Source organism: Brachypodium distachyon, chromosome 1, assembly GCF_000005505.3.
Source record: "Brachypodium distachyon strain Bd21 chromosome 1, Brachypodium_distachyon_v3.0, whole genome shotgun sequence".
Lineage (NCBI taxonomy): Eukaryota > Viridiplantae > Streptophyta > Magnoliopsida > Poales > Poaceae > Brachypodium > Brachypodium distachyon.
The window spans coordinates 24,785,493-24,798,939 of record NC_016131.3 but is presented as its reverse complement, the minus strand read 5'-3'; the positions used below and the strand labels follow the sequence as shown (position 1 = coordinate 24,798,939).

The 13,447-nt window shown below is 47.6% G+C and overlaps 4 protein-coding genes across 5 annotated transcripts; 1 reads left to right on the top strand and 3 right to left on the bottom strand.

Moving 5' to 3' along the window:
• Positions 1-2,193: 2,193 nt before the first annotated feature.
• LOC100828466 (tetraspanin-18) lies at positions 2,194-5,652 on the bottom strand. Of its 2 annotated transcripts, none has more exons than XM_010240902.3 (6): positions 4,581-5,652; positions 4,393-4,492; positions 4,204-4,284; positions 3,992-4,096; positions 3,690-3,884; positions 2,194-2,491 (listed from the first exon to the last, which is right to left on the bottom strand). In XM_010240902.3, exons 1-6 carry the CDS (start codon positions 4,757-4,759, stop codon positions 2,468-2,470), a joined length of 684 nt encoding a protein of 227 aa, XP_010239204.1. In that variant the 5' UTR covers positions 4,760-5,652; the 3' UTR covers positions 2,194-2,467. The 2 variants fall into 2 exon arrangements, with proteins under 2 accessions (XP_010239204.1, XP_003563209.1); XM_003563161.4 differs by having other exon boundaries at positions 2,229-2,741.
• A 1,265-nt stretch (positions 5,653-6,917) lies between these two features.
• LOC100828168 lies at positions 6,918-8,581 on the bottom strand. Its single transcript, XM_003563160.4, has 4 exons — positions 8,271-8,581; positions 7,710-7,771; positions 7,527-7,631; positions 6,918-7,343 (listed from the first exon to the last, which is right to left on the bottom strand). Exons 1-4 carry the CDS (start codon positions 8,437-8,439, stop codon positions 7,209-7,211), a joined length of 471 nt encoding a protein of 156 aa, XP_003563208.1. The 5' UTR covers positions 8,440-8,581; the 3' UTR covers positions 6,918-7,208.
• A 19-nt stretch (positions 8,582-8,600) lies between these two features.
• LOC104585004 lies at positions 8,601-9,356 on the top strand. The gene has a single exon (XM_010240883.3). It carries the CDS (start codon positions 8,659-8,661, stop codon positions 9,229-9,231), a length of 573 nt encoding a protein of 190 aa, XP_010239185.1. The 5' UTR covers positions 8,601-8,658; the 3' UTR covers positions 9,232-9,356.
• LOC100836403 (P-loop NTPase domain-containing protein LPA1) lies at positions 9,316-13,077 on the bottom strand. Its single transcript, XM_003560236.4, has 7 exons — positions 12,673-13,077; positions 12,197-12,459; positions 11,952-12,033; positions 11,314-11,736; positions 10,432-11,172; positions 10,076-10,189; positions 9,316-9,835 (listed from the first exon to the last, which is right to left on the bottom strand). Exons 1-7 carry the CDS (start codon positions 12,928-12,930, stop codon positions 9,530-9,532), a joined length of 2,187 nt encoding a protein of 728 aa, XP_003560284.2. The 5' UTR covers positions 12,931-13,077; the 3' UTR covers positions 9,316-9,529.
• Positions 13,078-13,447: the final 370 nt, after the last annotated feature.

Sequence of the window (13,447 nt, the reverse complement as noted above, 5' to 3'; positions counted from 1 at the left end):
CGCGAGAATGAAAAATTGGCCCGAGACCCAAAAAACGTGGGGCCCATGAAAACGGCCAAAACAGTGATTTTTCTGCACCGACCTGAAAAACGTGGGGCCTATGTACGGGTCACGAGAACGAAAAGTCGGACCGGGACCCAAATAACTTGGGCTATAACCCACGAAAACGGCCAAAACGTTGATATTTCTGCAGCGGAAAATCGTCCCGGGACTCAAAAAATGTGGGCTATAGCCCGTGAAAACGGCAAAAACGGTGATTGTCTGAACCGGCCCAAAACTGCTCGAAACCGAGCACCTGGGATCATGAGAACGGAAAATTGGCCAGGACCCAAAAAACGTGGCCTCCCATGAAAACGGCCAAAACGGTGATTTTTTTGCATCGGCCGAAACTGCTCGAAACCATGTATGAGTCACGTGAACGGAAAGTCGGACCGGGACCCAAATAACTTGGGTTATAACCCACGAAAACGGTCAAAATGTTGATTTTTCTGCAGCGGCTCGAAACCATTTCTCGGGGTCACGACCTCGGAAAATCGTCCCGGGACCCGAAAAATGTGGGATATGGCCCATGAAAACGGCCAAAACGGTGATTTTTCTGCACCGGCCTGAAACTACTCGAAACCGTGTACAAGGGTCACGAGAACGGAAAATCGGCCCGAGACTCAAAAAATGTGGGCTATAGCCCGTGAAAACGGCAAAAACGGTGATTTTCTGCACCGGCCCAAAACTGCTCGAAACCGAGCACCTGGGGTCATGAGAACGGAAAATTGGCTAGGAAGCAAAAAACGTGGGCTCCCATGAAAACGGCAAAAACGGTGATTTTTTTGTTCCAGCCCGAAACTGCTCGAAACCATGTATCGGGGGCCACGAGAACGGAAGATCGTCCCGGGACCCAAATAACATGGGGCTATAGCCCATGAAAACGGCCAAAACGAAAATGCTCGAAATCGTGGGGTCACGACCTTGGAAAATCGTCCCGGGACCCAAAAAACATGGGCCTACGGTGATTTTTCTGCACCAGCCCGGGACCCCAAAAACTTGGACTAGCCATGAAAACGGCTAAAACGGTGAATTTTTCTACACCGGCTCGAAACTGTTCGAAACTGAGAATCTAGGTTCATGAGAACGAAAAATCGGCCCGGGACCCAAAAAACGTGGGCTTAGCCCACGAAAAGGGCCAAAACGGTGATTTTTCTGCACGGGCCCGAAACTGCTTAACCGAGAACCTGGAGTCATGAGAATGGAAAATCGGCCCGAGACCCAAAAAACGTGAAAAAACATGGGCTATAGCCCACGAAAATGGCCCAAACAGTGATTTTTTTGCACCGGCCCGAAACTGTTCGAAACCGAGAACATGGGATCACGAGAACGGGAAATCGGCCCGGGACCCAAAGAACGTGTGCTATTTCAAATGCATATCCCATTTTTTTTCGTGTGATGGGGTCACGATCTCGGAAAATCGTCCTGGGACCAAAAAAAAACGTGGTCTATAGCCGCGAAAACGACCAAAACATTGATTTGTCTGCACCGGTCTAAAACTGCTCGAAACCGTGTACCGCAGACCTCGGAAAATCGGCCCGGGACCCAAAAAATGTGTGCAGCCCACTAAAACGGCAAAAAATGTGATTTTTCTGCTCCGGCCTGAAACTGTGTTACCGAGGGTTACGACCTCGGAAAATCGACACGGGACCCAAAAAAACGAGGGTTATGGCCCACGAAAGTGGTGATTTGTTTTTTTTTAGAAACTATTAGTTTTCGGTTAAACCTAATTAACCGAAACTCACCTCAAATAAGGAAAATTGTGTCCTCCAGCAACCGAACTCCCGACCTCCACCTCTGTGCTGCACCGTCCAGGCAGTCAGGCTGAGCGATGCTTGTTCGTACCGTAAGGAAAATATCATTTTAGCGGTTTGTAGTGCACCGATTGGGCCTTGGGTGGTTGGGTTGTATTGCCCGGGCTGCGATGTTGGGGTGACGATAGACGTATCGAGATTCCAGTGGATCCAATCGTGTATTCCTTTATTATTTTGCGAGATCGAGTGCACACCCACGCACGGTAGCCACACCTGCTTGATTGCACCAAAAATTTATTTGTTTTTGGTGTATCTTTCACTGCAAGCATACTAGTTGCACCAAAACTTTATTTGTTTCTCAAAAATTCAAGTCAACTTTGGTGGTTAACCGAAACCGAACTGAAACTAAATGGTTATAACCGAAACCGAACCGTATTTTCGTACAAAACCTTATTAACCGATGTATACAAACCGTATTAACAGTATAAACCGAACCAAACCGAAAACCAAACGCACACCCTGAGCTACAGTATCATTTACTAAGGGTCGTCAGGATTCAGAATGGCCCTAATGCCCATTAACTGTGGGCTATATAGCCACAAAAATTCCAGCCATATTTTAGGACAGAAAAAATACCTGGTTAGCCCTCCATCTTCTAGTGGCCAATAATTTGGCTACTTTGTCCCGACCGACCAGGGCTGCTATTCACATGCTCTTATTAGTAAAGATGCAATTATGTACACAACACACACACACAACCAGGGCTGCCATTCACAGAGAGAGAGAGAGAGAGACAGAAATGCAGTACAGTATAGGTGCTTCCAACAAATATATACTAGCTGCTTTGAACAAAGGTATGCGCTTCTTCTGTTCCGCAATTTCTCACTGCGGTGGTACTGCATTTTGATCTAATGTGTTGTAGGTGTAGTCGCTCGAGTTCAGTCCATACTGGACGGGGAAAGAGAACATGAATTAGTTACCAATCGATCATTTCATAATACAATATAAAATTGCTATTTTCAGTTGATATAATCTGGTGGAATTGGAAATACACTGTTGATCTCAACACATTTGCAATGTTGCACAAAGGGTGTGTATGTTTCGTTCCGATAATAAGGTTGCCACAATTTTTTAGCCAAACTTGCAAAAGGTTAGTTTACTATAGCCCTCTGTGCTATATTAAATAATCTTTGGGCATTCTAAGTTTCTTTTCCATCTACATAGGTGGTCCAACAATGACACGGTTACTCTAAAATAAAGCTTGTAACTGCAGCACAAAAACAGGGATCGTTCTTACAAATCCATTACTAGTCGACTTGCTACCTGTTCTACATTACAAGTCATGGTCTCCAGCTAACTAGTTTGTCTGTACAACTCAACAGCAGGTGGATACGGTTCAGAATTCCAAAACAATTGTGTGCCGAATGGCTAAATAATCCTCTCATAACTTGTCATGGTATGCCGACGTGAGGGAAATCCAATATACAATATAATCTAGATGATGTAGTCAGCATACAAAAATACTAGTAGCAGTTTTTTTTTTCAGATTGTTTGTGAAGATAAGTTGTTGAAAGAAGATCTAATAAATCATCTGCGATGCAGTTTCAGTTTGGGCAATGAGTGTCATGGCTAGATGGTATCCAGAAGCTAAGGGTCATTGCTCGTGAGTAACCCCAGGTGTCGAGATATATAGGTTTCCAATAAAATAGTATTCACATGTTATGATACATAAAACCAAAAGGTTGTAACTATTCTTGAGTTTGGCAAGGAGACATTTATGTTTTAACCTGATTAACTCATTGTGGAGCTGTAGTCATTCTTTTGCTATAGTATTCCCTTGCTTAGGTTATCTAGTCTGTCCGTAATTAGTGCAAGTATTGGAGAGTAGGTCCTGACCTTTTGTCTCATTCTGGAGCTCCATAGGTCCGGATGGACGCCTGTAGCGTCGGTGGTCGTTGGTAGATAAGCTGGAGCACCTTGGGCAAGAAGAAGCGGCCTCCTGATGACCACAAAGTCTTCATCACTGTCATAGTCGACATTGGTGGTGGAAACCATGGCTCGTAAAACCATTGCCAAGAAAAGCGAGAGTGCCTATACATACATGTAAATGCGTCAGAACAGAATAGATCCTCCTCCAAGGGAAACAGAGACTCTGTGAAAGTTTGATCTGAAGTAACAAGCATAGGAACAGGAAGCACCTGTGTAGCAAGAGTTGCAATAGCAGCCCACTTGCAGACATCGAGATTGTTCTGGACGAAGGAAACGAGGTTGTTGAGTTCTCCGGTGCGGTCATACGGCAGATCCTGTCGGAAAGAAAAGTGATTAGATTGAATGTTTTAGGGAATGAGACCATCCATTCCGATCCAAATATCCAAGTGAATTAAAGGAGGTTTGTTGTCGTTCCAGTCACCTGGATCCATTGTTGGTTGAGGAAGATCTGGGAGGCGAAAGCCGCTTCAACGAGCATCATGGCCATCGCCAAGGCGGTGTACTACGAGAAATTAGAAGGCAAGAGGAATTGAAGATGGGTCACGGTTAGGGGGACATGCAATACAGTAATAATTAAGGCGACGAGTAGTTAAAGAATAAGGCAGCGTACGAAGCATAGGCAGCATCCGCTGTTGATCTCGGCGGCGACGTATCCGGCGAGGAGGAGGGCGCAGTAGAAGAGGCCGGCTGCCATGACGGCGCACGCGAACCTGCAACACGCGAACAGAAGAGGTCTTAAATCTTGAAAACCAAAGCACATGAAGAAAACGAAAGGGATCGGAGGGAGGGAAGGGAAACCAGAGGTCGGGGAGGAGGTGGTGGAGGTGGAGGTGGTGGTGGCGGGACCAGCGGGAGAGGATCCAGGCGGCGTAGAGGAGGGCGGAGACGGCGGCGAAGGCCTGGAGGAAGGCGAGGAACTTGAGCAGGAAGCCGAGGCAGCAGCGGACGCATCCGCCGTTCTGAGGACGACGAGCCATGGCGGATCGATCGGTGGCGACGCCAAAGGGATTTGAATTTGGATTTGCTTTTCTGTTGAGGGGAAGAAGAAGAAGAAGAAGAAGCAACACAGCTAGAAAGACGATGATGATTGACTCCAGACAAGGAAAGGGGAGGCCAGCTGGAGAGGGATGCAGAAAGGAAAGGAGATGGTAGAGCTGGCACGGCTCTCTCTCTCTCTCTGTATTAGTGGGCCTGATGTCATCCGTCGGGCCCACCCACGTTATGCTTTGTCAAGGTTCATACGACAGCTGGGCCCCCACTATCTCTCTCTACGTACGCAAGTGGGTCCACCCGCTTGTAGCATCAATTAGAAACTTGGCCTCCTAATCACACGTACGACTAAAGTTAGGATTAATTAAGGGGATGTTTCTTAACAAAGACGACACATTTGGGTGCAAATGTGAAGACCGCCGTTTGAATCCCCACGAATTCGCACATGGTTGCACAAACGGTGATACTCATTTTTCACCTTGTTGGTCTTTCTAGCGCGCTTGTGTGTTGCCAAACGGTGCATGTGTATCACAGACGTGTCGATTTCCTTACAAACTGAAACTGGTATCATGTATACTGAAATGGCTAGGAGCAATTGTGTACCCTAGTATCTGACTTGACTTGTATAATAGCCAAAGCAGCTAAGCTAGCTTTTGGTTCAAAGGAGTGGGAATTTATTACTGTACAAGTTCAACCGAACCCCCCTCGTGTGTGTTATAGTCGCCGCTAAATGACAAGAGTTGGCAAAGACAAACAATAGAGTGTACTGCTCCCCTCCTCGGTTGAAAAAAATAGACACTTTCTTGGGTTTAGTATACACACGTGTTGTGTTAGCAGGCAGCCCAAATCTGGGCAGGATTGAAAAGGCAGCCGCCCAAATCCATGGCCCGCAATTCATTCATTCCCTTTGGCCAGAACGCAATTCTAAGCTATGCAGTCCCTCGTTCCTTGTAGCAGCCATCAGATTCAGATCAGAGACGAACGCGCAAACGCTGCGGATCTGAATTTCTGAATACTCCTCCTACTCTTGCATTGCTGCTGAGCAAGTCCAATTTGGGACGATCGTCGGAATCAAAGGTCTGAAATAATGGAGGTGGTGTGCCTGCAGGCGCAGCGCGTCACCGGCCTGCCCGCCTCCGTGCACCAAATCCATCTTCATCTCCCAACAACAACTACTCTTGATCTTGATCTTGAGACGGCGCCGCGTGCTTCTGCATCCGCGTCCGGGGAGGGCATCGCCGACTTCCGCAACCAGGTGCTCCTCCTCCACTGCCACGCCATTGCTGCTGGACCCGTCGACACCTCCGTCCTCCTCACCATCGTCGCCATCTCCCATGACCAGCAGCCCAGCTCGTACCAACCACACCAGCACCTTCGCGTCGACCTCGGCCGCGATCAGCCGCGCGTCCTCAGCTTCCTGCTCGCCGGCGCCGCAGCCGGGGCCGTGCTCACGCTCGCCCTCCACCACAAGCTAGTCCCGTCTCCTCCTGCTACTGCATGCCTGCCGCTGCCAGCCTGCTGCCGGCGGCAGATCACCAACAACAACGGACAGCAGCAGGAGGAGGAGACAGCTACTACTAACTGCTGCCTGCCACTGCCTGCCTGCTGCCGCCCTCGGATCAACACCAACAACAACACACGACAGCAGCAGCGGAGCCACGGCAGCAGCTCCTATGATGATGGCTCATCCACCGGCTTCATCGTCATAGAGAAGCACTGCAGGCGGCCGCCATCCGACAACTTTCTACTCACCTCCGACGACGACCAAGACAGCACCATGAAGCTGGAGCTGGACAGCAGCAGCATGGTGGAGGATGAGTTCCTGGCGATGCTGGAGCAGCTGCCCGAAACCAACACCGATCTGGACCTCGACAGGCTCATCGAGGATGCAGAGGCGGAACTTGCCAGGACGGCTCATCTCCTCGATGCTGCTGCCGCGTCCATGTAAATCATCTCATGTAGCACCACCGATGCAAGCCAAAACTAAATGAAGATAAAGAAACTTTTGCTGTCATTTGCATTTTGCTACAGCTAATCCTTTCCCCAGCTCCCATTGCCAAATGCACTCCACTAGCTCAATACCATTCATCTTATTCCTGCCCACAGTATTACTACTACTCACAATATTATGCTGCAAGTCCCAAATAAAAAGAAACTAACAGGTACCAAATTATATCACCAACTGAATTGAGCTCCATTATCAGATTACTACTGTATAAACAATAACTATTGTGCACAGTGCACCATCTCATCTTTCTTACTAAAATAATTTTAAACCAGAAATAGCCATTTCATCGAATTCAATTCTATGATCTAAAACCAGACCCACATATCCATCAGGAAAACTGTATCATCAGATCAGAACAGATGGCTGGCCACAACTCATATATGTACCTATTCAGAGCAACACCAGTTGTTAAACTCACCCAAGGTTCTTTACTTGTATTTCTCCATTATGCGCCGGGCTTCTTCAGCGGGGTCCTCCGATGGATTGGTGTCTCCTTCATTCACCCTAGACCCCTCTTTTGGGTTCATCACAAGGAAGCCGAAATATATAAGCCCCATCATCGCCTGTAAAAATCACCATGAAAACCAATCATCGGAGGATTTGATGAAAATTACAACAGGAGGATACAGTGGCAGTGAATTCTGGGCATAAACATTCTTCGGATGTGGTGAAGAAATATTTGAACTATTGAACGCGTTTATATGTAGTGTGTCTGACAGGTTGCCAAGGATGCTGTGCGTACATACCAGTACAAACAATGCTGTGGAGATAACGGACTTGAGAAGAAAAAGGGCGACTGACACGGCAACGAAAGTAACACCTATCCTAGCAACTGGCCGTGGAACTGAACCCTGTCACGCATCAAGAGGGAATTATTTTTTGAGAGAATATAGTAAGTAAATCGCGGAATATGAATAAGTAAGACATACTGGGACAAGAGAGCTTCCTGCGTCCACAGCGTCCTTGCCAACCCTCCATGCCGTTTGAACAGCTGTTGTGATATGCAGGAGCGTTAGAGAGTATAACACGAGACAGACAAATATTTGGGATTCCATATCATGATCGAAACAACTAGCAGGAGCAGGAGCAAGGCATTCATAGTTGAAAACACAAAGACCAATATGAGTACAACCAGATAAATTCAGCAGGTCACAAAGTGATATATGCGCAACTTATGAGAAGGGAAGAAACTGACGACATTTGTAAGGAAACATTCAGAGTTCTCTTGAGATGAAATGCGTATGGGAGTGAGATAAACCGAAGATGGGCTATATTCAGTAAGGGGTATCTGGCTAGTGCTGGTGTTGGCACCCCCAAATTAAGAATATAGATAATCGTCTGTTAATTAATTGGAGTCAGCTAGCACGTTCAGATGATAGTGCTCCACTATAGAGTAAGAAGAAGATTTTTAGTTGGCGGGGTTCCCAGGCCAGGCCAGGGAGATTTAGCACAAGGCAGCAAGGGGTGAATGAATGGGCGAACATATATACCTTTGGAGAAGTTGGATTGCGAGGAGGAGACGACGAGGAGGCGCTTGGAGGGGTTGAGATTCCGATAGCGAAGAAGGGTGGTAGATGGAGGAGGGGCTAAGAAGAAGCAAGTCCGGCGGCGAGTAGCAGTGGGAGGGAGCTGGAGGGCGGCGGCTGCTGCAGGTATCATGGTGCCAGCCCTTGTTTACCTAGCCGCCGTGGTCCGTGCGCGACCATGAGAAGGAGCAAGGAAGCAAAGGGGTTGGATAGATTTGGTAGAGGCAGGTATCTCGGCCGTTGATTGAGTTGGTTCCCATCCACATCCATCCATCCATCCATCCATCCACTTCCCGTAGAGAAGAAGAGAAAGAGGTCAGTCAGCAATCTGATCGACAGAGAGCGTGTGGTCATGGCGGCACCAGTCTCCTCTCCTTGCTCGTCGCCACCAAGCGTGCCCTCGAGCTCCTCCTCTTCTGTAGGAAGAGGAAGAAGAAGCAGAAGCAGCTGCTGCTTCCTCCTCCACACAAACACAACCAGTCGTCCTGCTGCTGCAGTAAATGTACGCCGTGGCCTCCCTAGTCCACCCTATGCTCTGCCCGAGACCGCTGGTGCGTCCGTGCTGGTCGCCGGACTGGTGGCCGGAGGAGTCCTGCTCCTGCGGGGAGGAAACAGCAAGCAGCAGCAGCAGCAGGCAAAAGAAGAAGCAGAAGAAGAAGAAGCAACGCAGATAGCAGAAGAAGCGTGCAGTGCTTGCGGCGGGAGTGGGCTGTGCCCGCGTTGCAAAGGGGAAGGCTTCGTCTTCAAGGAGGTGGCGGAGGAGACGGCCAGCCGGGCAAGGAAGGCCGCCAAGAACATGGCCACCAGGTACACCGCGGGGCTCCCCACCAAGTGGACCTACTGCAACCGATGCTCCTCCACGCGATCCTGCACCAAATGCCAGGGCACCGGAACCCAGCAAGCCGCTACACCCACCACCTTGTAATCCTTCAGCACACCTTCAGCTTGCTTGCTGTAGCTTCTTGTAATTCTGCTGCACTGGTCCATTTTTTGTGCCATAAAAATCAAATCATCGGAATGGAATTTATTACTGATACAGTTTCTGCTGCACTACTACATCTTCCCCTGCTTCCTCTCCAGAAATACAACAACGTGGGGCATGACATCTTACAAGCAGCAACACAACTAGCTCTAGCTCAGGTGATCTAACACCACCTACCTGTCTCAGCCTCCACTTCCACAAGCACCTACCTAGTCTTGCTCGCTACCATGGCCAGGCGGTGCTACGGCCCTTGCAAATCTTGCACGCATCGTCTCCTCATCTTCTCATCACTGCTGCCGCCCTTCACCAGAGAGTAGGCGCACGCCATCTCCGACCCACCTTCCTTTCTCATTTCCATCAACAGCCCCAGGTTGTGCTTGTACTCTGAATTCATACAACCATCATCATCGCCGCCGTTGCTGCCTACCCACGGGATTGTGGGCTGCTGCTCATCATCACAACAGTAGCCATCCTCGTCCATGGCTAGGTCGTCATACTCCTCATCCGACTTTGTCGAACGCTCATCCACAGACCCTGCTTCCTCCATCTACAGTATACAAATGATGGGGTTCACTTCACATTTTTCACCACAAACACTTGGGCACATGGAAAAAGAAACAAACTACAGTGCATTTTTATTTCTTCATGTTCATCGTAGCAGCATCTACAAGCTTTTCGCACAACCCAAGTCCAACTATTTCGTGATGCCAACGTTTTTTACATGGAAATACTACTGTCTATAGCGTGTAGAGAAATGAAGGATAAGAAGGATGTTATGTTACACTACCTCTTGGATGTCCTTTTCTTCATCCGTTAGATCGTCATTACTCTCTACATCCCCAGCATCCTCACCTTCCTCTTCTTCTTCTTCACTGTCAAAAACTGAATACTCCTCCACAAGCTGTATGAGAATTAAACTGTGTCAGCCCAAATACAGCATCAGCATTCTACTTAAACTTCATGCTGTACTGCACACTACATGTGGTACATGAGAAATCTGAAACTTCCGTACATGTATACATAGCTATCATGGCTGGTGAAGCATTTATGACAAACATTAAGCTTTATCATAGCACAATTAATTTTCCATGTGCGTAACCAGTTGCCGAATATCACAATCATACAAAGCATAAAGAAGCAAACCTCTTTGGAAAGGTCCTCTGACACCTTTGGTGAGCTGCAACATGAGGATAAATATCTACTCCCTGTATCAGTGCCGTCAACCCTCGAGTCATCAGCACTTCCAGAATGACTGGTGCCTCCTACATCACTTGGCCATGCACTAATCCCAAAAGAGCCAAACTGAAGATTGACAGGCTCTGCCTTCCCGATTTGCAACGGGCCATACATAGGACTTCCAACAGACTTCTCACTGATTGCGCCATCATTTATGATTCCACTGCTGTCCCCGGCGTACACAGGCCATGCCTTAGCAACTGATCCATCGGTGTTAAGGAGAGCCATCAGATTCCTAGAAGAACCTTTCCTTTGAATTAACTGAAACATGCATTTGGAACTCAATGAGTTTGCGGCACACTGGTTCCTGTACTCTTCATCAACCATAGCTGCAGTATTTGTATGGGGGTCATACAGCTGCTCCCCAGCCTCCCGCCGGCGAAGGCAGCTAAAAACCGTGGCATGAATAGCCGCCACACTCCGGTCTACATTAGTGTTGTTAATTTTGGGCACTAGATGTTTGTCGGCTCGGTTGCACAGGTACTCCTGGATAGCTCTGATGTTCTGGATGTATTTAATATATCTGTTCTTTGCTGGGTCAAGTGTCATGTACTTTGCACGGACGGCAAACCGTTCCATGTGCTTCTCCTCATTTGTAATGTATACCATAAATGGTATTACGGACGGATGTTTCTTCATTAGCCCCATCTATTAGACAAGAGAAACAGAAAGAACTTCACTACATGCTCTTGAACAAAGAAAAGAATGTAACCATGGAAATATAAGATGCAAGTAAACAGCAGGGTTCCTTTTTGCAAGGTCAGCAACATGGTTCTTTACAATACTTACCACAAAATTCAGGCTTAAATGAACTCCTTCTACAATTAAAGATTCTTTCCGCTCCTCCCAGGTCGTAATTAATCTGTCAAGGCTGCCAATGATCATCTCACTCTGCGCTTTATACCCTTCTATCGCCATTTGCTTTTTGCTGGTCACTTCAGTTCTAGGAGACAGGTCTGACGATCCGTCAGTACATTTCTCATCTGAAGTGCCACCATCTTTGTGTCCATTAGCATTGGAATGAGAAATAACAGCAAGTTTGTTTGCCTTGCCTTTCGCCTTAGCTTGGGCAACTGCAACAGGGTCTAGAAAATCTCCTGCGTGGTAGGTTGACGCGTAGAGCAGAGGGTTTTGCTCTTCGTCTACAAAACTCCTCATCATGTGCCGTATAGAGTCCGTGGAAACTATGGTGGTGATACCCAGCCTGTTGCCCTGGGAAATAATAAAGGGTAGGGAACCAATCAGTGTAATTAATTCACTCCTACCCAAAAAAATGCCATTCTGTGTGGATATGTGGAATATCTTACAGTATACTACTAGTGTACAAGAGATGTTATTCATCAACTTGTATCTATCACTGCAATGAAGGAAGGGGTGTCCTAATTCCCTTCAAAAAGGGTTGCCATAATGAAAGAAAAAGCACTTACCAACAAAGATGACAGGGTGGACTTGCCGCATCCACTTGTGCCACACAACAGCACTGTCACAGATTCTTTTCTCTCCTTGATCCTGATGTATAACATAATGAAATTATTTCTTTGTGAAAAAAATAAAATCCTAATGTATAACATAGCGATAAGCATGAAAAGGAAGCAAAATGATGTTGATGTTACTTGAAGGAGCCATTTCAAAAATTTGTTGGAGATTGGTTGCGAACTGAACTGCGGTATACCTGCAGGCAAGAAGCAAGTCAGCCCTCTGATTGGGGCCGACATACTTGTAGAGAGTGAGGGCATGGCACACAACATCTAGGAACTCCTCCCTGGAAACAAGAGCAGTTGTCTGGGTCTTGTACAGTTGGAACGGCACGTTGCTGTCTGTGTTGAAGAGGTCAGCAGCAGCAGCGTCGATGATGCTGCCATCGTTCTCCTGACCCGGTTTTGGTGAGCCTAAGGATTCATCGGTCTTTGTCACCTCGAATACTCTTCTGCTGATCTGGTGACATGATTAAGCAAGCGGTGGTTTGTCATTTGTTGACTTTCGTGAAAATCCTAGTGAAGCTAGGTGTTTAGCAGCTGTCAGTTGCATCTAAAATGGTAACCGACGGAAAAAGTGTAAGAAAGCAGACAGTGATTGTGAGGAAATTGGAATTCAAAAAGAGCAGATTATATTCCACTGGAGAAAGGGGATGAAGAGAAGGAGGAGGACCTTGAAGGCGTGTCGAGGCTTGCATCCCATGAGCTGGAGCGTGCTCTGCAGGACGGGGCGCGTGTAGCGGAAGGTGTTGTCACGGCCATGGTCGGCGACGACAATGTAGAGCAGCTTGGAGGAGGACGCCATATCCACCGCAACCAAGCAATCCAGCAGTCGTCTAGGTGAATCAAATCGAGAAAGCGAATCGGAGAAATCGCGGACCTCGAGAGGGAGGGGAGGAGGGGGTTTTGAGGCCGCGCATTGTCGGCGCATGGGGGAGGAGGAGAAGGGACGAGATGGTGGTGGTGGCGGTGTGCGGCGGCCGAAGAGGAGGAGGAGGACACGCAGCGCGCGCCCATGGCCTCCACATGCCCCCCCACAGGCTGACACAGGAAACCTAGAGGCCGCTCCCCTCTGTCCCTACCCTACTAGTGCTGCTTTCCTGTTTGTTAACCACGTCAATCAAAACTTGGACTTGCCAATGCTTTGCTTCACATTTCTCTTCTTCTTCCTAAATTTATTTTATTTTATATATGCCGTATAATTCTTGCGTGCAGCAATTTAATTTTATATATGCCGTATAATTCTCCCTCATGTCACCACCAAAAGGTTTCATATGAATATTTTTGCTTTTCTTTTGCGTAAATGTGGAAAAAAAATGTTGATACCCTTTGTTCTGATTATGTGAAAATTATTGCTCTTTCGGTGGCAGACGATGTACATGTTGATAGAGAGACACTAGCGTTGACTTGGTCAATCTTATGACTATCTCAAAACCCACTACTCTGTT

Coding starts and splice junctions, on each gene's coding strand:
- LOC104585004 (XM_010240883.3), top strand. CDS start 8,659: ATGGCGGCACCAGTCTCCTCTCCTTGCTCGTCGCCACCAAGCGTGCCC.
- LOC100828168 (XM_003563160.4), bottom strand. CDS start 8,439: ATGATACCTGCAGCAGCCGCCGCCCTCCAGCTCCCTCCCACTGCTACT. Junction 7,772..8,270: donor GCAATCCAACTTCTCCAAAG/GTATATATGTTC, acceptor ATATCACAACAG/CTGTTCAAACGGCATGGAGG. Junction 7,632..7,709: donor CAGGAAGCTCTCTTGTCCCA/GTATGTCTTACT, acceptor GATGCGTGACAG/GGTTCAGTTCCACGGCCAGT.
- LOC100828466 (XM_003563161.4), bottom strand. CDS start 4,759: ATGGCTCGTCGTCCTCAGAACGGCGGATGCGTCCGCTGCTGCCTCGGC. Junction 4,285..4,392: donor GCGGATGCTGCCTATGCTTC/GTACGCTGCCTT, acceptor AATTTCTCGTAG/TACACCGCCTTGGCGATGGC. Junction 3,885..3,991: donor TTGCAACTCTTGCTACACAG/GTGCTTCCTGTT, acceptor ATGTATGTATAG/GCACTCTCGCTTTTCTTGGC.
- LOC100836403 (XM_003560236.4), bottom strand. CDS start 12,930: ATGCGCCGACAATGCGCGGCCTCAAAACCCCCTCCTCCCCTCCCTCTC. Junction 10,190..10,431: donor CAGAGGACCTTTCCAAAGAG/GTTTGCTTCTTT, acceptor ATTCTCATACAG/CTTGTGGAGGAGTATTCAGT. Junction 9,836..10,075: donor AAGAAAAGGACATCCAAGAG/GTAGTGTAACAT, acceptor TGTATACTGTAG/ATGGAGGAAGCAGGGTCTGT.